Below are 20,210 nucleotides of genomic sequence, written 5' to 3' on the forward strand. Positions count from 1 at the left end.
TGTGTATGACATGTGTGGTGGTGTCCACATGTGTGGTCTGTATGGTAGTGTCCGTGTGTATGATGGTGTCCATGTGTGTGACGTGTGTGGTGGTGTCCATGTGACATGTGTGGTGCTGTCTGTGTGTGTGTAGTGTTCATGTGTGTGATTCTGTCTGCTGACATAAGGGCGGTCCTGCTGTGTTGAGGAGCAGGATCAGGGACAGGATGGGCTGACCGTCATCTCAGCTAACATGGCGTTTTGGACACCGTGCAGGGCCGCCTCAGTGGGCCAGAACCTGTGCTGTCATCCAGCACGCTGGGTCTCTGCCTATAGTGCTGGCTCCCGCGGTTCCCAGCTCCAGCCGCTGCCTGTGGCCTGGGAGGGCAGTGCAGGATGGGCCAAGTCCTTGGGACCTGCACCTGCATGGGAGCCTCAGGAGACCCCGACCTGGGATCAGCTCAGCTCCAGCCCTTGCGGCCATGGGGGAGTGGGCCAGCATTTAACGAAGGATCTCTCTCTGCCTTTCCTCCCATCTCTATGACGCTAGCTTTCAAATAAAATAACCCCTTTTGAAAGCTGTTTAAAGATGAATAAATAAACAAGGTAAAAGGCCTGCAAAAACACATCCTTGCCCTCGACCGCCCGGCCCGACGTGGGCACGCGCAGAGCCCAGCAGAGGCCACCCAGGACCCGCACAGGCGCGAGTCCCACCCAGGCCGCCTCCCAATCCTTCCCGAGCCGGACGGACCCCACGACGCTCGCACGGAGCCGCCGCCCGCCCTCCTCCGCCGCCGGGCGGCCAGGATGCTGCCCCTCCGGGGACGGCCCGGCTCCCCGCTGCACGGCCTCACCTCGGCCCCACAGCCCCGGGGACGCTCGCCCCGCCGGCCAGGCCGCCCCGTCCTCCAACCCCGGCTCACACGGACCACAGAATTGCAGCTCGCAGTCGTCGCCGACCGCCCGGACGTCCCGTCAGCGCGCGAGCACTAGGGGCCCCGTCGCCTCCGCCGCCGCCATCTTGCCTCCGGCGGCGATGCCTTTTGACTCTCGCGCCAACCCGTAGGGCGAGGGCGCCGCCGGAGGCTCTGCGCAGGAACGGAAGTCGGCCGCGCGATCTCGCGAGACTTGGCCGAGGGGCGGCCTCGGCGCGTCGGCGTCCGACTCCCGCGGCCCGGTCCACTCCGTCCGCCCGGTCGGGCGCCCCCGGCCCGGCCCCGAGCGGCCGCGCAGCAGGCGGGTGCTGCAGCGTGAGGGCTGCAGCGGGCCCGGGAGGGAGCGGGGTGAGGAGCAGGGAGGACCGGGAGGGACGGCGGGCACGGGACAGGGAGGACCGGGCAGGGACAGGGAGGGATGGCGGGCAGGGAGCAGGGAGAACCAGGGAGGGACGGCGGGCAGGGAGCAGAGAGAACCGGGGAGGGACAGGGAGGGACGGCGGGCAGAGAGCAGGGAGGACCAGGAGGTACAGGTAGGGACGGTGGACAGGGAGCAGGGAGAACCGGGGAGGGACAGGGAGGGACGGCGGGCACGGAGCAGGGACAGGGAGGGACGGCGGGCACGGAGCAGGGATGGCGAGCACAGGGCAGGAAGGACCAGGCAGGGACGGCAGGAGGGATGGTGGGCACAGAGCAGGGACCCCGGGGTCAGAGGTCGCACAGATGTGGGGCTCTCTGGTTGAAATGGAGCTGCTGTTCTTGCAGCAAGGTGGTGGGGGATGTCTGTGTGTGAGGTTATGGGGTGTATGGCTGGTTTGGGGGCTCCTGCCACCTGCACGAGGGGCCTCTGAGGCTCCCCTGCCTTGCTCGCCGTCGTTTGAGCAGCCCAACGGTGACCTGGCTTCCTAATTAACGTGTCCAGCCTCGAGCTGAGATCCGGGTCACCCGACTCGCCCGGCTCCTCCAACCTGTTCTCCCTTGCGTGTGACCCCGCCTGGGCTGGGCAGGCAGCCGGCACACTTGCCACTGGCCTCTGTGCACATCCTTGGAGCTGACCGTCGGTTGTGGCATTTCCTGTGTAGATGCCTGTTGGGACCTGGGCTGCTGGCCTCTCCCCCGGGCCTTGCTCGTGGGCCCTGCCAATGTTTAGCAGCTTCTCCACCACTGCTGGGTGACGGTGACCAGTAGCCAGGGCCGCCTCTGAAGGCCAGAGCTTTGTGCTAACGGAGTGCAGCCATATGTGGCGCAATGCCTACAGCTGTCAGCAGAAGACACTGTGTGGGGCCAGTAGTCTGCACCAGGCTGCATGAGAGCAAAGTGCTGACAGACACCAGCTAGGGTGCCCGGGGGTCCAGGTGCCCACAGAGGGGCAAGGCGCTCAGCTTGGTGCAAGAGGCTGCCCTGCTCGTCTGTCCGGGGGACCAGGCCTGCAGCCATGGCCGCCCTGGGCACCTCACACCCAGCTCCTCAGGCCTCCGGCACCCGCTGCGCCTCAACCGCGGGCCTGGGGCCTCCTCCTCTCCCAGACACGCAGGTGTGCAGGGTGCGGCCGCCAGTGCTGCTGCACGTTCGCCCCCGGAGGTGACGGCATGGTCACGGGCACCTCCCGGGCGCTGAGGACCGCTGCTCTTCTGCAGAACCAGGATGAGCTACACAGAGAAGCCCGATGAGATCACCAAGGATGAGTGGATGGAAAAACTCAACAGCTTGCACGTGCAGCGAGCAGACATGAACAGGCTCATCATGAACTACCTGGTCACAGGTAACCACTGGCAGGACCCCACCGTGAGCCCTGCTCAGCGCGGAAGACCTGCACGTGGAGCTGCTCTGGGGAGGCCTGGGTGACTGAGTCTATGAAGGATGCAGGGGGAGCGAGGGGCGGGCAGTGAGGGCCACTTGGTGACAGCTGCCCCTCCGCCCTGCAGTGAGTCGCTGGCCTCAGGGCATGCAGCCCAGCCCCTCCCGCGCATGCTCGGCCTCCTGCCCTGTGGCCCCAGCTGTCAGTGCTGGTAGTAAAGGTGGCTTTTCTTGCAGAGGGCTTTAAGGAGGCGGCCGAGAAGTTCCGGATGGAATCTGGGATTGAGCCCAGCGTGGATCTGGAGACGCTGGACGAGCGCATCAAGATCCGAGAGATGATCCTAAAGGGACAGGTGCAGGAAGCCATCGCGCTCATCAACAGCCTCCACCCTGAGCTGCTGGACACCAACCGGTACCTGTACTTCCACCTGCAGGTGAGGCTCAGCGTGGTGGGGCCCCCCACACCGCACTGCTGGAGCGGCCGCTGAACCCGTTTCTCTCGCCGACCGCCAGCAACAGCACCTGATTGAGCTGATCCGCCAGCGCGAGACAGAGGCAGCGCTGGAGTTCGCCCAGACGCAGCTGGCGGAGCAGGGCGAGGAGAGCAGGGAGTGTCTGACGGAGATGGAGCGCACGCTGGCCCTGCTGGCCTTTGACAGCCCCGAGGAGTCGCCCTTTGGGGACCTGTTGCACATGATGCAGAGGCAGAAGGTAGGCAGCAAAAGGCGGTGGCCTGCAGGCTCCGGGCAGGCCGCAAGGCTTTGCATCTGAGTGGGGCATGGCCTCGGGCCCCCAGTGCTGTGTCTCAGTCGCAGCTCCCTGCTTGTTCAGAAAGACGAGTACGTCTGCCTTTGCTGCAGCTCCGTCGGGCCCTGGCCCTGGGGCGGCTGCTTGCCCTCCCAGGCCCCAGCTTCCCGTCCTGGAAGACCCGCTTGGCATGTCGTCCTGAGGCCACCCTCCTGCTCTCTAGGTTGTGGTCTGGAGGCTGAGGCAGTGGAGTGGTTGGCTAAGCCTGCAGTCCCCACATCCTACACAGGCACCAAGTCATGGCTGCCCCACAATTCAGCCCCCTGCTTGTGGCCTGGGAAAGCAACAGAAGACGGTCCAAGGCCTTGGGACCTGCACCCACATGGGAGACCCAGTGGAGCGCCTGGCTTCAGATGAGCGCAGCTCTCACCAGTTAGGGAGTGAATCTGAGGGTGGAAGACCTCTGCCTCTCCTTTTTATAACTCTGCGTTTCAAATATCAATCTAATCTTAGAAAAACGTGTTTCGTTTACTTGAAAGGCAGAGTGACAGAGAAGCAGAGGTCTCCTGTCTACCACTTTACTCCACAGGTGGCCATGGTGGCCAGGGCTGGGTCAGGCCACCGCCCCGAGCCCAGAACCCCGGCTGGCTCACCCAGGTGGGCGCAGGGGCCCAGGCGTCCGTGCTCTCCTGTTTGCAGGCCACTAGCAGGGAGCTGGGCCAGAAGTGGACTGGCTCTGGTTTGGGATGGCAAGATTGCACGCCAGGCCACCGGCCCCGCTCGCAGCATGCCAGGACCGACTGGCTGCCTCGCCCTGCCGCCATGCTGCCAGCAGCCGCGGCCAGGCTCCCTCAGGAGGCCGTGCACACCGCCCGGCTGCTCTCTTCCAGGTGTGGAGCGAAGTCAACCAGGCTGTCCTCGATCACGAGAACCGCGAGTCAACACCCAAGCTGGCCAAGTTACTGAAACTCCTGCTCTGGGCTCAGAACGAGCTGGACCAGAAGAAAGTGAAGTACCCCAAGATGACAGACCTCAGCAAGGGTGTGGTCGAGGAGCCCAAGTAAGGCCGCGTGGCCGCGGTGCCGGACTCGCCTGCTTGCCAGGGCCTGAGCTGCCAAGGGGTACCGCACGCCGGCGAGCGTGGGGCCACTGCACGCACACAGAGCCCTCCAGTCTCCGCGTTCTCCTCCTCCTCCTGTGTGTGTGTTTTCTGTTTTTCATAGGAAAGAATCTATACATTTGTAAATCCCGGCTCCAGGGCTCTGAGGGCGGGGCAGCTTAGTTTTTTACATATGTATATTTTGGTGCTGTGCTGGCTGAGGGGCCGGGTACCTCAGGCCATCTGCCAGGCAGTGTCGCTGCGAATAAAGGGTTGTCCAATTTGAAGAATGACTCTCCTCTCTGAACCAGTCTCATTGTCTCTCACAGCCTTCCAGGTTGGGGCCTGGGGGGCTGTGTGGTGGCCGGAATGGCAGCCGTGCTGGCCTCTGCTGGGGCAGGAAGGCTCTCCTGGTGTCGAGCCATCTGGCCAGAGGCCAGCTGTGGGCAGGGCCAGGACTGCCTGCCCAGCTGTGGGAGGCGGAGATGGCAGCACTCAGGCAGGGGGTCCCTCGGACTGGGGCGTCCTGGGCCGCAAGCAGGGAGAGGGCTGCCAGGCGCGCCGCAGGGGGCAGGCAGCTGGAAGGGCCAGCCTGGGGTGGGAAGGCCGGAGCAGGCCAGGAGAGCCGCCCACCGTGTGGCTCTGGAGTGTTGGGGAGGCCTGGGACTTCACCTCAGCAAGGCGCCTGCTGCCTGTTCCGGGCTCCGCCCCTGTGTTACATGGTGTGGCATGTGGCAGTGTGCTGTGGTTAAGGGGGACTGAAGCAGAGCCCCCTCCTCTGTGATCGTCTTCACACAGTAGCATTTGCCAAGATCCGAGGCAAAGCCATGAGGGAAGGGACCTTGAGCTTCAGGTAGTTGATGTGCTGACTACGCCGGCACAGGGAGATGTGTCAGTGAAAGCAGCGAGCTGCAAGCTACCCAGCGGACCCAGAATGAGCATGTGTGAGAACTGCCAGGCCCCTCCGGGGCTGTGGGCGCGGCTTATCCACCATGGGAAGCCTGGGCGTTGTGGCCCAGCCCTGGCTATCTAGGTTCAGCCAGTGGGGAGGGCCGGGCAGAGTAAGCTACTCCGCTACCTGTGGCAGTGGCCTCTCCTAAGGAAACTGGTTCATGTCCTTGCTGTTGCACTTCCCATGCAGCTGCCTGCTCGTGGCCCAGGAGCACAATTCCTTGGGCCCCTGCACCCACGTGGAGACCCTGAGGAAGCTCCTGGCTCCTGGCTGCGGATTGGCTCAGTCCAGGATGTTGCAGAGCTTTGGGGAGTGAACTACCAGATGGAAGATCTCTCCCTCCTCTGAGATGCGCCTTTCAAAGAACAGGGCTGGCACAATGAATCAAAGGGCTAACCTGCTACCTTGTAAGCACTGAATTGCATATGGGCACTGGTTTGTGTTCCAGCTGCTCCACTTGTGATCCGGCTCCAGTCCTTGAGCCCCTGCGCCCACGTGGGAGAACAGGAAGAAGCTCCTGGTTCCTAGCTGCGGATCAGCTCAGGATGATGTGAGGGAGATACAGAGGGATTAAAGGGGCCAGAGTCGAGTGCAGGAGCCGGGCTGGAATGCAGAGCATGCCTGGCTAGGCTATCCGACCTACTGGCTTGCATGAATCGTGCATGGGAGCAGACTGGGCAGGGCCAGGCTGCAGCACTGACCAGCGAGAGTTGGGAGTCGGGGCAAGCTGGGGATGGGCTGTGCCGAGCTGGGTCAGAGCAACCACTGGCATGTGAAAGATCTAGGGCTAAGAACAGGCCTGGGGCCTGGCAACATGGCCTAGCAGCTAAAGTCCTCACCTTGAACATGCCAGGATCCCATATGGCCACTGGTTTTAATCCCGGCAGCTCCACTTCTCATCTAGCTCCCTGCTTGTGGCCTGGGAAAACAGTTGAGGACGGCCCAAAGCTTTGGGACCCTGCACCCGTGTGGGAGACCTGGAAGAAGTTCCTGGCTCCTGGCTTCGGATCGGCATAGCATCAGCCGTTGCGCTCACTTGGGGAGTGAATCATCGGACGGAAGATCTTCCCCTCTATCTCTCCTCCTCTCTGGATATCTGACTTTCCAATAAACAAATAAATCTTTTTTTAAAAGACAGGAGGTAGACCAAGCCTGAGCCAAAGACCCACCAGTATGCGCAAGATCTGCTACTGAGAGGAGACCCAATAGAGGAGGTTGGGGCACTCTGTCAGGATGCAGTCCGTGCAGGTGAGCGCAGGAACCAAGGCCGGGAGCAGCCAGGGCAGAGCAGGTTACTGTATCGGCTGTCGTACCTGTGGTTTAGGTTTGGGGGCATGCCAGGCTGGACCAGTTCATAACTGGCAGATCTGAGAACCAGGATGGGGTGCAGGACAGGCTGGATCAGGTCACATCACCAGCCAGTTCACATTAGGGCTGGGACTGGGGGCTGGCCATACCAAGCTGGGCAGTAGCTCCAACCAGCATCAACTGGAATGGCAACAAACCAGGCTGGGCCAGGCTATAGCACTCACCTGCAAATGCCAAGGTAAGATGGGCCATGCCAGACTGGGCCCTAGCACCCACCAGCACACATGAGACCGGGATGTGGAGTTGAACCTGGCAGGGGAGTGGTGGGGACTCCCTTGCTGGGCCATGCCAGACTGGCAAGCATGAGAGCTGAAACGGGGCTGCACAGGGCTACAACACCTATTGGCCTACATGTGAACAAGTTAGGGAGAGAGCCAGGCTGGGGAGACTGATTGTATCCACTGGCACAGGCATGAGCCAGAATAAGGGCAGGTGGGAAGATGCTCCGACCAGCAGAGCCAGTAACGTGGGCAGGGAGAGGATCTAGGGATGAAGCACTGACAGGAGACCAGTGATGGTAGAAGTCTCTGCCAAGTCTCCCTTTATTGCTCCTTCACCTCCTTATATACTTTCCTCGCCCAGTCCTAATTTAGCCAAGGAATTGGATACAGATGAGTCCAATTAGTCTAGGTGTGTTTAGCCACCAGCCCAGTTCCTGTTCCTGCCCAGTTCAACCAGTACTAATCAACTCCTTAGCCCACAACAGGATGGGCTTTGCTGCAGCATAGCTGGCAAGTGCTAGGACTAGGGGCAAGTCCTGTCAAGCTAGACCACAAAGCCACCCCGGGGGGTGTGAGATCCAGGGTGAGGGGTGGGCCCAAGGGAGGGGTTGTCGGCTCCTCTCTGATGGGCTGCAACTCCCACTGGTGAGCATGAGACCAGGACTCAGGGTGGGATTGGCTGGACAGATGGTGGCGGTGGCACCCGCTAGCCTGAGTGTGGGAATCAATTTGGTTGAGTTGAGCTTCAATGCTCAATGATGTACACGAGATCTCAATGGGATGTGGGGCAGAATGGACCAGTCCACTGCACATGCTGGCAGGCACAGGAACCAGAGCGGAGGGGCCTGTCCAGTGGGGGACTGGGGGTCCTTCTGGGCTGCAGCTCCCCTGGTGTACATGAAGGTGTATGTGTGGTGGGCTGGGCTGGGCCGAGGATGGAGGGCAGAACAAACCGATCAACCATCCAGCCAAGCTTGACAGCAAGTTTCTGCGCCAGTGGAGACTCAGAGGCAGGCTGCGGCAGCCATTGACCCGGGAAGGATGTTCTCATCCTGGGAGCAGCAGCATCCCAGAACTATTGAAAACACCTGAGCAGAAACCTCAGCGCTCCACAGTGGGGACCCTGGGGTGACATCTGGTGGCAGTGCCCAGTCCCCTGGGTAGTCACAGTTGGGAGGCAGGGCGTGGTCTCCTCTTGGATTCCCCTCTCCCCCACATATGGGAAGAAGAAAAAGATTGTATGCCAGGGTCTCACCCACCACCCCCTGATCCTTGACCTTTCCCACCCTCATCAACTATGTTACCATCATCAATCATTTAAAAAATAAATAATAAAGGGACTGGCCTGGTAGCTCAATTGGCTAATCCTCTGCATATAAGCGTTGGCAGCCCATACAAACACTGGTTCATGTCCCGGCTGCTCCACTTCCCATCCAGTGCCCCGCTTGTGGCCTGGGAAAGCAGCAAGAACAGCCCAAAGCCTGAGGACCTGCACCTACATGGAAACCCGGAGGAGGCTCCTGGCTTTGGCTCAGCTCCGGCTGTTGCGGCCATTTGGGGAGTGAACCAGCAGATACAAAATCTTTCCATCTCTTCTTCACTCCATATCTGTCTTTCCAATTAAAAAAAATCTTTAAGAAGAAAACTTCAAAAATAAAAATAAATAATAAACTAAAGCAGGGTTGCAGTGAGAGCCTTTAGGCTGCCTGGTTATGCAGAATTTCCAGGGCCATGTGCCTCAAGGTGGAGTGCTGGGGTGAATGGACGGCCATTTCCTCTGTGCAGCAGCTGGCATCCTGCGTGTGTAGTTGGTGTGTGACACTTTTTCTTTTAAAAGATTTATTTCATTTTTGTTGGAAAGTCAGATATACAGAGAAGAGGAGAGACAGTGATCTTCCGTCCAATGATTCACTCCCCAAGGGAGCGCAACGGCCGGTGCTGCGCCGACCCAAAACCAGGAGCCAGGAGCCTCCTCCAGGTCTCCCACGTGGGTGCAGGGTCCCAAGGCTTTGGGCCGTCCTCCACTGCTTTCCCTGGCCACAGGCAGGGAGCTGGATGGAAAGTGGAGCTGCTGGGATTAGAACTGGCGCCCATATGGGATCCCGGTACACTCAAAGCGAAGATTTTAGTTGCTAGGCCACACCACCGGGCCCGTGTCACTTTCTTCATGCCCAACACTGCCGTCATGCTGGCCAGGTGGGCCAGCCGTCCACCAGGCCACGGGAGGACACGGGAGGTGGAGCCGCATCATCCCAGGTGGGCCAGCCGTCCACCAGGCCACGGGAGGACACGGGAGGTGGAGCCGCATCATCCCAGGCAGAGCAGATTGCCTGTGTCTCTAGGTTCTGGTGCGGTTCCCCTGAGGGCACATACAGGTTGCCTGTGGGCTGCACTGCCCTCCGAGGCCAGCATGGGAGACTCCAAGCACCTGGGTCGAGGGAGTCAGGGGAAGCAGGACAAGACGCCCAAGGTGACCCGGCCACCTACTGTTCAGAACCTTCAAAAGTTGTGCTCAGGCCAGCCGGAGCAACGCAGCCCACTGCGCGTCAGGGACCGCCCGGCCAGCGCTTTCCCGCGGCTGTTCATCCGCGGGAAGCCAGCTGCTGCCTCCAACTGCCGCAAGCGCCTGCAGATGCACCTCCCTACAGCTGGACGCCAGGAGGGCGAGGCTCCAGAGGGACCCTCAGAGCCCTGGGCTGGGCCCCCGCCGGGTCTCCATGGGTGGCAGCCACCCCGTCCGCCTGTCTGCCCGCCTGTCTGCGCTATGGCACCCCGGGGAGCGAGGCACCCTGGGCGGCAGGAAGCTCCTGGGGTCAGCCGCCCCAGGAGCCCGGGCGGGGCGGGCGGCAGGGCGGGACCGTCTGGCCGGCCACGCCCCGGCGGCTCGCGGCCATGGGGGCGAAGCTCCTGGGAGCCAGACGGAAGCGCAGCTGGGACTGACACGTGGACTTGGGCGGCGCTGCCCAAAGGCCCCCGCGGCTCGGAACCGGAGGCAGGCTGGCAATAGTCAGGACCCTGATGCAGCCCCCGCATGAGGCCCGCAGGGACATGGCTGAGGAGGCCCACTGGTCCAGGTGGAGGAATCGGGCACTGGGGGAGGGAGCAGGTGGAGCTGGATGTGGGGGGATCACCACCACCTCACCCCGCACCAAAAGCACTGCCTGGGACTGCCCAGAGAGGACCCAGGACTTCCCCGTGTCCATGAGGCCTGGCTGGGACGGGTGGGAGCAACGGGCAAGGGGCAGCGCTGGGAAACTGCACAGCAGCAGCCGGGGGCATCGCAGGGCAGCGGCCGGAGCCATCACAGGACAGCGGCCGGAGCCATCACAGGGCAGTGGCTGGGGCATCGCAGGGCAACGGCCGGGGGCATTGCAGGGCAGTGGCCGGGGGCATCGCAGGGCAGCGGCCGGGGGCATCGCAGGGCAGCGGCCGGGGGCATCGCAGGGCAGTAGCTGGGGGCACGCTGGCCTTGGCATGGCGGGAGTGGGGGAAGCAGGAGGAAGAAAGAGCCCAGGGGGTCATTTCCCCTCCCAAGCTACTTCCTGAAAACCATGGCTAGGTGGTAGCTGCCCGTACAAGGGTCTGAGCAGGGGTCCCCCAACTGCCATGAGCCCCCACCCCACCCTGGGCCTGTGCACTGAGGTCCCCTGACTGCTGGACACCCTAGCTGGGCGCTGCTGCCCTGGTGCTGCTGGGAAAGGCAGGAAGGTGTGGCTCTATAGGAGACCAAGTCACGGCCAGGTGTCAGTTACAGGGAGAACTGGGTCCCTGCTCATGCCGCCCCCACCCCTGGCCAGCCCAGGCTGCCTGCCCACGCCCAGGGCTGCCCCAGGCCCAGCAGCTCTGTGGGCTTTCTGACCTGGCCTTGGAAGGTTCTAGGCCCTGGGTCTCAACTAGCTCACAAAGCCCTGAGCAACTAGGACCACCTGCCCTGCTAGACTTCCTCTCCTGCCCAGCTCAGGAGCAGACAGCCAAGGAGGAAGCTGAGGGGGTGCTGACTGCGGGGGTGGACGTGGCAGTCAGTGCCACCTGGCTGTCCCGGGGCTAGTCACCCCTGGTCTCCACGGACGACAGACAGGTTCAGCCATGGCATAGGGTACACGTTACTTGGAAGGTTCCCTTGGTTTCCCAAATGCCCTCTTCCTGGGGCCCAGCCAGGTGCCCCAAGGCAAGCCCCGCAGGCACCACATCCTGCCAGGCACACTGGTCTCACTCAGGGATGCCTTCAGGCCTGCCTGCATCCTTCAGGACTCAGTGGGCAGGTGCGCTCCGACCTTTGCCCATTGCCAAGTTGCCCTGTAGAAGAGCGGGTGCGGCCCCAGCACCCATGGAAAGCTGGGAGGGGGCACCCCGCTGCCACAGCCCCCACACTGACCTAGGCTTCCCCCCCTGCAGGCCAGACTGCCACGTGTGGACAGGGACCCTGCTGCTGGGCACCTGCTTGCTGTATTGTGCGCGTTGCAGCCTGCCCATCTGCGCGGCTGCCATGAGTCAGGACTTCGGCTGGAACAAGAAGGAAGCTGGCCTTGCCCTCAGCAGCTTCTTCTGGGGCTACTGCTTCACTCAGGTCGTGGGCGGCCACCTCGGAGACCGGTACGCTGCCCTGCCCTCCGCCAGGCCCCAGGGAGCCTGCGGCCCACCCCCACCTGGGCGAGGACCTGCACTGCTACAACGAGGGGTGGGGTGGAAGCCATCCGGGCCAGGCCTATGTCCGCAGGACCACTGCGCGGACGGCCAGGCAGAGGCTGTGGGTGGGCTGCCCTGCCCGTGGCCAGCCCCAGATCGTCCTCCTCGTGTCGCCCCCAGCTTCGGGGGCGAGAGGGTCATCGTGCTGTCGGCCTCCGCCTGGGGCTGCCTCACGGCCGCCACACCACTGCTCACCAGCCTGGGCAGCACCCACCTGCTCTTCCTGAGCTGCTCTCGGGCCCTCACGGGCCTGCTCCAAGGTAAGGAGTGTCTCGGGCTGGCTCCTCACGTGTGTGCCCTTGCCCTGCCTGTGTGTGTGTGGTGGTCCATGCGTGTGCCCCTCCAGGCGCAGGCAGCCTGCATATAGGGCCAGCTGGGGCACGCAGGGGGTCTAACTCCTGGCTGGGAGTTGCCTGAGCTCACCTGGGTGCTGAGATGCCGAGCTCTGACGGCAGACCTTGAAGCTGCTCGGTCACAGGGAGCCCTGGGGCATCAGGCACCCATTAGGGTGTGGGTGTCCTCGTGGTCCTCCCACAGCGCCCTGGGCCAGTGTCGGGTGGACAGAGGGAGGCTCAGGGGGCAGGGAGCCTGCACCTCATATGCACCTCAGCTTCTCCCCAGCCCAGGGGGGAGGGGGGAGTGAGGGGTGGGCTGCCTCAGCAGGGAGGGCCTGAGTGGGCGTGCGTGAGCAGCCCCAGGGAGATAGGCCTGTAGTGCTGTCCCTGCCATTTCCCAGGGTTCATGCCCCTTGCGGTGCTGCCCCTGTCATTCCAGGGGTCCACTTCCCGGCGCTGAGCAGTCTGCTGGCCCAGAAGGTGCGCGAGAGCGAGCGGGCCTTGGCTTACAGCACTGTGGGTTCTGGCACCCAGTGCGGGTATGTCCCACCTTTCAGGGCTGGACCTCATGTTGTCCGTCCTTGTCTGCCATTCTGTGGGCGGCTGCAGCAGATGCTATAGGCTGGGGCTCTGCCACAGGTTCCCCCCACCAGGGAGCCCTGGTCCCAGCTCCCCACAGACTGCCAAGTTCAAGCTCAGGGAGGGCAAACAGCCCCAGGTGCCTGGGGACCATGACAGGGACGGGTTCAGACAAGGGGCCTGGCTGCTCCTCTGGGGGCCCCACCTCGCCAGCAGCACCATGGGGAGCAGTCATATGAGGGTCACATGGGGAACGCATGGTGCGCCCACTCTGTCCACCGTGGGAGTGACGATGTCCAGCCAGTCAGCAGGACCCGGGGTGGACAGTGGGGTGATTGGCGGGGCGGACTGTAGGCTGGTGTTTCGCCTCTGCACTGAGCAAGCTCCTTGCAGTTTCCTCTGGGATGCGTAAAGAAGGGTAAGCAACAACACAGGCACTCGTGTAGTCCGGGTCTGTGGTGTCAGTGCCACCCGCCACCCGCAGCCTGCACCCCAGATCCACGCCCACCTGTGGGCACAGCGCGGTCACCCTGCCCTGCCCTCCCAGGACACTGGTCACTGGCGCCGTGGGCTCCCTGTTGCTGGACTGCTGTGGATGGCAAAGCGTCTTCTACTTCTCGGGCGGCCTCACCTTGCTCTGGGCAGGCTGCGTGTACAGGCACCTGCTGAATGGAGCAGGTAAACAAGGACGCAACGCTGGGAGGCCGGGGGGACGAGGGCGCACCAGAGACGGGTCAGCCTGCAGCGCCCGGCGGCCAAGCCCTCTGCCTGCCCTGGGCCGTCCAGCTCAGAGGATGCCCACGGAGCTGCGGCAGACACGGGAGACGTGAGCACAGAGATGCAGAAGGGCTGAGGGCTTCCCTCGGGTATCCGGATCCTGACCCTCCTGTCGCTGGTCCCAACCTGCCCCCTCAGACCACAGCCTGGCCCCTGGGCTCCTGTTGCGAGGCCCACCCTCCGCTCGACCAGCCCGGGTGCCCTGGAGACTGCTCTTCCGGAGGCCATCTGTGTGGTGAGTCCAGATGGCACTCAATAGGGTGGGTTGGGTTGGGGGATGCAGGGGCGGGATCGAGGCCTGGGTGGGGTGCAGGGGCGGGGTGGGCTGAGACCCAGCTGCCCACGAGCTGGGCGCCCGCAGGGCCGTTGTCTTTTCCCAGCTCTCCTCAGCATGCTCCTACTTCACCCTCCTCTCCTGGCTACCCGCCTTCTTCCAGGAGACCTTCCCCCATGCCCAGGTACGGGGCCGGGAGGGCCTGGGAGTCTTTGGGGGCTGTGGTTGGGGCCCGAGGGCCAGCCCCTGCTGGGGGGGAGCGGAGAGTTGGTGCCTGTCCTGGGGTAGCTGAGGCGCAGCCGGGCTCATGGCCCGAGGTGTCCGTGTCCACTGCTGGGGTCAGATGTCCTCGTGGCCTGGCTGGAGCCACTGGGTGTGGGGCCGTGTGGCGGCCACCCTTGTGGACAGTGTGGGCAGAGACTGCTGTGCAGCTGGCTCTGAGACCTTGCCCCGCCCTAGGGCTGGATCTTCAATGTGGTGCCCTGGCTCGTGGCCATCCCCATTGGGCTGCTCGGTGGTCTACTTGCTGATCACCTCATCAGCCAAGGTGAGCCCAGCAGGGGAGGAGGGGGCAGCCTCCCTCTGGATGTGACCCACAGGAGTCCACACCCCAGACCCCGCTGTGGCATGGGGCCCCCTGGCGCTTAGGAGCCGCTGCAGCTAGCTGGGACCCGACCAGCCGCCCACGCCTCCAGCCAGGTGTTTCTGCCCCAGGCTGCTTGCCACCAGTGGGCATAAGGGAAGGCCTTCCTGGGGTCAGGTCACAACGCCCATGTTTTCCATAAGCCTCTGGGAGCCACTAGGGGGCGCTGCTGTTTCAGCCATAAGCCCACCCGGTGCCTCAGGCCTGCACACGCACAGGCTGTGGCTGCCAGAGGGAGCCCTGTCCCTCCCTGCCATGGACGGCCGGAGCAGCTGGGCCGATGGGCAGCCTCCCTTCCAACTCCGTCTCTCACCAGGTTACAGAACCATCACAGTGCGGAAACTCATGCAGGTAGGGGGACGCCAGGGCCTCTGTGGGCAGCTCCCACCCCATGAGCCCACGCTAGGACCCGACACTGCCCTGCACCCTGCACCAGGACCATTGGTCACCCCCACACCGGCCATATGACCCCAGCCCAGCTTCCCTGATGACCGACCCTCTTGCAGGTGTTGGGTCTCGGCCTGTCCAGCGTCTGTGGGCTAGGTGTGGGACACAGCCGCAGCTTCTTCTCCTCTGTGGCCTTTGCCACAGCCTCGATTGGCCTGCAGACCTTCAACCATAGGTAACAGCCAGCCACCCGTGCTGCCCAGGGACCAGAGGCGGGACAGGGCTGAGGAGCCAGCCACTATAGGACCCTTCCCCAGGCTGTGGCTTCTCCCAGCCTTAGCCACATCCCCCTCTCCATCCCCTGCCTCTGGCCGCCGGGCCCACTCTCCGTCCCCTGCCCGTGACCGCCGGCCCCGTCCCCCTCCGTCCCCTGCCCGTGACCGCCGGCCCCGTCTGCTTCCCCACAGCGGCATCTCAGTGAACGTCCAGGACCTGGCCCCGTCCTATGCCGGCTTTCTCTTCGGTGAGGTTCTCTCCCCCTCCAGCTGTGATCCGTCCTGCCCCCGGCACCCCACAATGTTCTCTGACCCACTGTCTTTGCTCTGGCCTGTCCACAGGTGTGGCCAACACAGCTGGGGCCCTGGCAGGTAAGACGTGCTCTCTGTGCCCAAGGCTGCCTCTGCCCGTGGAGTCTGAGTCCCCCAGGAGACAGGCCAGGGCGTGGGTGGTGGCAGCCCGCCCAGGGGCTGAGGGTCTGTTGAGCCTGGATCCCGGGCTTGCCTGAGGGCCCCAGCCCCTGGGGAGGGAGGACACTGGGCCCTCCGAGCCTGGTCCTGACTCCCCTTGGGTTTCTGTGCTCGGCTGGGAGCTCGTGGCAGTGTGGGCCGTGGGGCACTCCCTTGGTCTCTCCCGGCAGGTGTGCTGGGCGTGTATGTGAGCGGATACCTGATTGAGAGCACGGGCTCCTGGGCCAGCCTCTTCCACCTGGGGGCGGCAGTCAACGCCCTGGGCTTGTGCAGCTTCCTGGCCTTCGGACAAGCCCATAGGATTGACCTGGGCCCTTCCTGGCAAGACTTGTAGCCCCGTGCCTCCAGGGCCCTCCCAGAGACTTGGCGGCAAAGGCTCCCCCAGAAGAGCCAAGGCGGATGTGGAAGCCCAAACTGGCCTTGCCTGTGCCTCAGTCTCCCCACCTGTAGTGGCCCCACCCTTCTTGCAAGACTGGCATGACCACGGGGCCTGAGTGGGCACTACTGCTGCTGGACACCCAGGCAGCTCTTCCTGGCTGCTGGCCTGAGGAACTACCCCCGACCCCAGGCCAGAGGGTAGCCAGTGGCTGCAGGGACCCCAACCCCATCCTGTGAATTTCCCCTCCCCCGCCAGCAGCTGTGTCCTGAGCAGACCTGGACACCCCTCCGGCACCTATGGGGGGCCTTGGCTCTGCACCCCTCCCCTGGCATCGTCTGCACTGTCGCTCACACCAAGAAGCCGTTGGCCTCATGGATGGGCAGCGGGCACTGCCAGGGCACTGCAGGGAGCCTTGCTTAGTGGCGGCTACTGCTCCATTGTTGAGGAAAGAGGGTGCATTGGGCTAACCCTCGTGCACTCAGTGGTTAATGAAGGGCCTGAGTTCAAGTCCCAGCTCCTGCACTCAGGACCCAGTCCTTGCTCTCACGTGTCCTGGGGCTCAGTGGGTGATGGCTCGAGCGCTTGGGCCCCTGCACCTACGTGGGAGGCCCAGAAGGAGCTCCAGGCTCCTGGCTTTAGCCTGAGCCCAGCCCTGATGGGTGTGAGGTTTCTTTTCCCTGCTTTGCAAATCAATGAAGAAGTCTGCTAAGATGGGTACTTGTGGAAGACTTCATGTGGCGCACTCAGGAAGCCAGCCAGGGTCCAGCCAGGGGCAGGGAGGGCGGGGAGGGGCCCCCAGGGGGCTTGCTGTCCATTCTCCATGGAACTTTCCAGAGCGGGCAACCGTGGTGGCTGGCAGGTGAGCTGCGGAGTGGCACCTTCAGTTCCCCAGACAGGGAGTGAACAGAAGGGAGCTGTCTGCCTGCTCACTCGTTTTCCAAATGCCCATGGTGGCCAGGCCACGGGAGTCCCCCACCTGGTCCTGGCCACGGGAGCCCCCCGCCTGGGCCACGGGAGCCCCCCACCTGGGCCACGGGAGCCCCCCACCTAGGCCATCGCCGGCAGCCCCCCCACCTGGGCCTCGCCCGCAGCCCTGCCCTGGGAGGCATCAGCGAGAGCTGGATGGGAGGCCAAGAGGCCTGGCTCTCCACACGGTCGTGGGTGCCCCGGAAGCACCTACCCTGCAGCAGCCGGCATCCACCCTGAGTCCTGACCAGAGTCCAGCACAGCCTGTGGCAGCGGGGGACGCCCCATCGTGGCCGGGTCACAATTCAGGATGGCCTTGCTGCAGGCCTCCAGGGCACCTGGTTGGCTGAGTGCAGGTCGGGGGTTCCTGGTCAAGGAGCCCAGCACCTGCAGGTACCAGGGTCCTGTGCACCAGCTCCTGTCCCCCTGCCCACCTGCCCACCCCCCAAGGCTGCAAATAAGGGAGGGGCCTGTGTCATGCTCCGTGTTGGGGTAGTAAGTACGTCACGCCATGGGTGGACAGCATCATGTCCAGCTCAAGAACTCGGCTCCCAAAACTAAGGCCATGGCCACCGAGGGCCCTCAGAACTCCCCCCCAGGCCCTCCTACTGAGGTCCCCCCAGGCCCTCCCCCCCAGGCCCTCCCACTGAGGTCCCCCAGGCCCTCCCACGCCCTCTGGTGCACAGGGCCGTCCCCTCCTGAGCGCCCTCAGTCACTTTTCTGTAACCTGTGGGCACCTCTCAGGAGCTGCAGCCGTCCTGCCTGGGCCGGTTCCCCTGCCCGGGCCCGGCGTTTGCTCCCCCGGTCCTTCAGCTGCAGCCTGCGCCTCTCCCCTCTGGGGACCCCGCCTGGGTGGGCCTTGGACCACCGCACCTGATTGGGCAGGGCAGGAGAAGCTGCGTCTGTGCCTGTATGAATATTGAGGAAGGCGGCTGCTGGCCGGGAGTCAGCTGTGGTCGGCAGGGGGCGGGGGAATGCTGGTAATTGAAACTGCTTCATTAATTGGTAATTAACAGCGGGTGTTTCCTGGATGCCCTTGTTGGAGGGCACCTCACCAAGACAAGCTTGGCCCTGGAACGCTGACGGCACCCCCAGCTGCAGGTGGGTACAGAGACACCTAGCAGGAACCACGGACGCAGAGCCCTGAGGCCCTCTGAGAGCGTCCCCTCCAGGGCTGGCGCTGCGTGGGGGACCCTGGCTCCTCAGCCGGGGGGCTGGTGCTGCCTCCCCTGGGGGTGCTGGTGCTGGGTGGCTCCTCACCCAGCAGAGAATCTTCACCTCAGGAGGGATCAAAGACTCTTGACCGTGGCAGCAGACACCCCTGCTGCACACACACTGTTAGAGTCCAGGCCAGAGCTCCCCATCCGGACATTAGGTGCGAGCTAGTCAACCCCCAGAAAACGACAGAGTCTTGCTGGTAATGCAAAAAGCAAACAGAGTTTATTGTGCCAGCATGCTGGGGTCAGATCGTGCTTGGGGCACACAGGCCAGCCAAGCGGATCGGACCCTGACTTAACATAAGGCTGGAGATTATATACCTCGTCTTGGCTGTAACATAGGTCAAAGTCAACTCAAAAGTAACAAATTTAGGTGCAAGCAGTCTGTTCCGTTCTCACACTCATTATTTACGTTCCCACACTTATTGTTTATGCTCCTACACTTATTATTTACAGCTCACCCCATCCTGACACCCTTGTCTTTATGGCTCCTCCAGTCTTTTATGGCTCCTCCCGTCCCTGGGCCGGGGAACTGTGCCCCTGCCTTCCTGTACCTGGGTTAGATGGTAGATAAAGAAACAAGGGAAGCAGATTGATCACTAAAGTGGAGCTTTCCCACAGTGCAGGCGCCTTCTGACCTAGCGAAGTAGTGGCTTCTCACCCAAAAGGGCCTAATATCACCTAACACTAATATTAACATTTTAGCGTACTAACATTATACCAATACTCTAACAACACTAGTCACGTGTGTGTGCTGTAACCCTGCACGTGTGCTCAGCAGACGCACAGACACATCCAACTGTGTGTATACTTCCAGCACAGATGGCAACAAATATGTCACAGCACAGTGGTGTGCATACCTTGCTGCACTGCACAACGTCCATACACAATCACGACACAACCCCGTGCACACGTCACACACACTGTGCACACGTCACACAACCCTGTGCACACGTCTCACACATGCTGTGTACACATCTCACACACCCTGTGTACATGTCACACACATGCCGTGCACATGTCACACACATGCTGTGCACACGTCACACACACCATGTACATGTCACACACACTGCACACGTCTCACACACACTGTGCACATGTCTCACACACACTGTGCACACGTCACACACACACTGTGCACACGTCTCACACACACTGTGCACACATCACACACACACCATGTACATGTCACACACATCGTGCACACGTCACACACATCGTGCACACGTCACACACACTGTGTACATGTCATACAACCCTGTGCACACGTCTCACACATGCTGTGCACACATCACACATCCCATGTACATGTCTCACACACCCCCTACACATGTCTCACACCCCATGTACATGTCACACACACCCCATGCACATGTCTCACACATGCTGTGCACACATCACACACCCCGTGCACACGTCACACATGCTGTGCACACGTCACACACACCCCGTGTACACATCACACACACCCCATGTACATGTCTCACACCCCATGAACACGTCACACACACCCCGTGTACATATCTCACACCCCATAAACACGTCACACACACCCCGTGCACACATCACATGCTAATGTGTTCGTCAGGCTGTTCCTCGGTCTGTGGCAGCTCTGATTGGCCACATGTGTGGCCATCTCAGCACTCGTAGATGGCATTGCTTCGATCAGAAGAGGGGCTCCTGTTGGGTGGGGCCAGGGACACTACTTTTCCACTCCAGCCCCTAGCACCTCTCTGACCGTGAGCCGGTCTGCCGGGAGGGATCCCTGCTTGCAGCCGCCAGGAACAGCGCGCTTGCCAATACAGGGTTCTGCGACTTGGAAACCTTCAGCCTGCAGGCCGACATGGTACCCAGCAGGGAACTAGATCCATGTCCTCTCAGGAACCACTGTCCACCCCGGGACAGGTGCGTCATCTTGGCTGGCCGCTGTGCAGAGCTCTGTGGCCGTCAGACTGTCCAGCAGCACCCCGAGGCAAAGTGCTCACCCTGGGTGCAGCCAGGAAGGTACATGTGGCTGAGGCAGGGTGCTCAAATGGGCAAAGGGACGTGCCAGCCCATGGTGGACACTGTTCAGCCAGAGAACAGCATGCTGACCTGCCACAGCATGCCGGAGCCCTGGC

The 20,210-nt window shown here is 62.5% G+C and overlaps 2 protein-coding genes across 3 annotated transcripts; both read left to right on the top strand.

Moving 5' to 3' along the window:
- Positions 1–1,111: 1,111 nt before the first annotated feature.
- Positions 1,112–4,844, top strand: GID8 (GID complex subunit 8 homolog). Of its 2 annotated transcripts, none has more exons than XM_040988284.1 (5): positions 1,112–1,229; positions 2,552–2,676; positions 2,949–3,145; positions 3,225–3,422; positions 4,349–4,844. In XM_040988284.1, the coding sequence occupies exons 2-5, from the start codon at positions 2,559–2,561 to the stop codon at positions 4,520–4,522; spliced, it is 687 nt and encodes a 228-aa protein (XP_040844218.1). In that variant the 5' UTR covers positions 1,112–1,229; positions 2,552–2,558; the 3' UTR covers positions 4,523–4,844. The 2 variants fall into 2 exon arrangements, with proteins under 2 accessions (XP_040844218.1, XP_040844219.1); XM_040988285.1 differs by lacking the exon at positions 1,112–1,229 and adding an exon at positions 1,433–1,447.
- A 5,175-nt stretch (positions 4,845–10,019) lies between these two features.
- Positions 10,020–16,755, top strand: SLC17A9 (solute carrier family 17 member 9). Its single transcript, XM_040988273.1, has 13 exons — positions 10,020–10,172; positions 11,494–11,691; positions 11,905–12,044; positions 12,559–12,658; positions 13,246–13,376; positions 13,614–13,710; positions 13,837–13,933; positions 14,209–14,296; positions 14,709–14,743; positions 14,899–15,014; positions 15,247–15,302; positions 15,397–15,426; positions 15,696–16,755. The coding sequence occupies exons 1-13, from the start codon at positions 10,117–10,119 to the stop codon at positions 15,857–15,859; spliced, it is 1,308 nt and encodes a 435-aa protein (XP_040844207.1). The 5' UTR covers positions 10,020–10,116; the 3' UTR covers positions 15,860–16,755.
- The last annotated feature ends 3,455 nt before the right edge of the window (positions 16,756–20,210 follow it).

This window comes from Ochotona curzoniae, unplaced genomic scaffold (assembly GCF_017591425.1).
Source record: "Ochotona curzoniae isolate NIBS_2020 unplaced genomic scaffold, NIBS_Ocur_1.0 contig_48, whole genome shotgun sequence".
In the NCBI taxonomy this organism is placed as follows: Eukaryota; Metazoa; Chordata; class Mammalia; order Lagomorpha; family Ochotonidae; genus Ochotona; species Ochotona curzoniae.

Excerpts from the sequence above, each read along its gene's own strand:
- GID8 (XM_040988284.1), top strand. The coding sequence starts at position 2,559 with ATGAGCTACACAGAGAAGCCCGATGAGATCACCAAGGATGAGTGGATG. Across the intron at positions 3,146-3,224 it reads ACCTGTACTTCCACCTGCAG|CAACAGCACCTGATTGAGCT; the intron begins GTGAGGCTCAGC and ends GCCGACCGCCAG. Across the intron at positions 3,423-4,348 it reads ACATGATGCAGAGGCAGAAG|GTGTGGAGCGAAGTCAACCA; the intron begins GTAGGCAGCAAA and ends GCTCTCTTCCAG.
- SLC17A9 (XM_040988273.1), top strand. The coding sequence starts at position 10,117 with ATGCAGCCCCCGCATGAGGCCCGCAGGGACATGGCTGAGGAGGCCCAC. Across the intron at positions 10,173-11,493 it reads GAGGAGGCCCACTGGTCCAG|GCCAGACTGCCACGTGTGGA; the intron begins GTGGAGGAATCG and ends CCCCCCCTGCAG. Across the intron at positions 13,711-13,836 it reads TTCCGGAGGCCATCTGTGTG|GGCCGTTGTCTTTTCCCAGC; the intron begins GTGAGTCCAGAT and ends GGGCGCCCGCAG.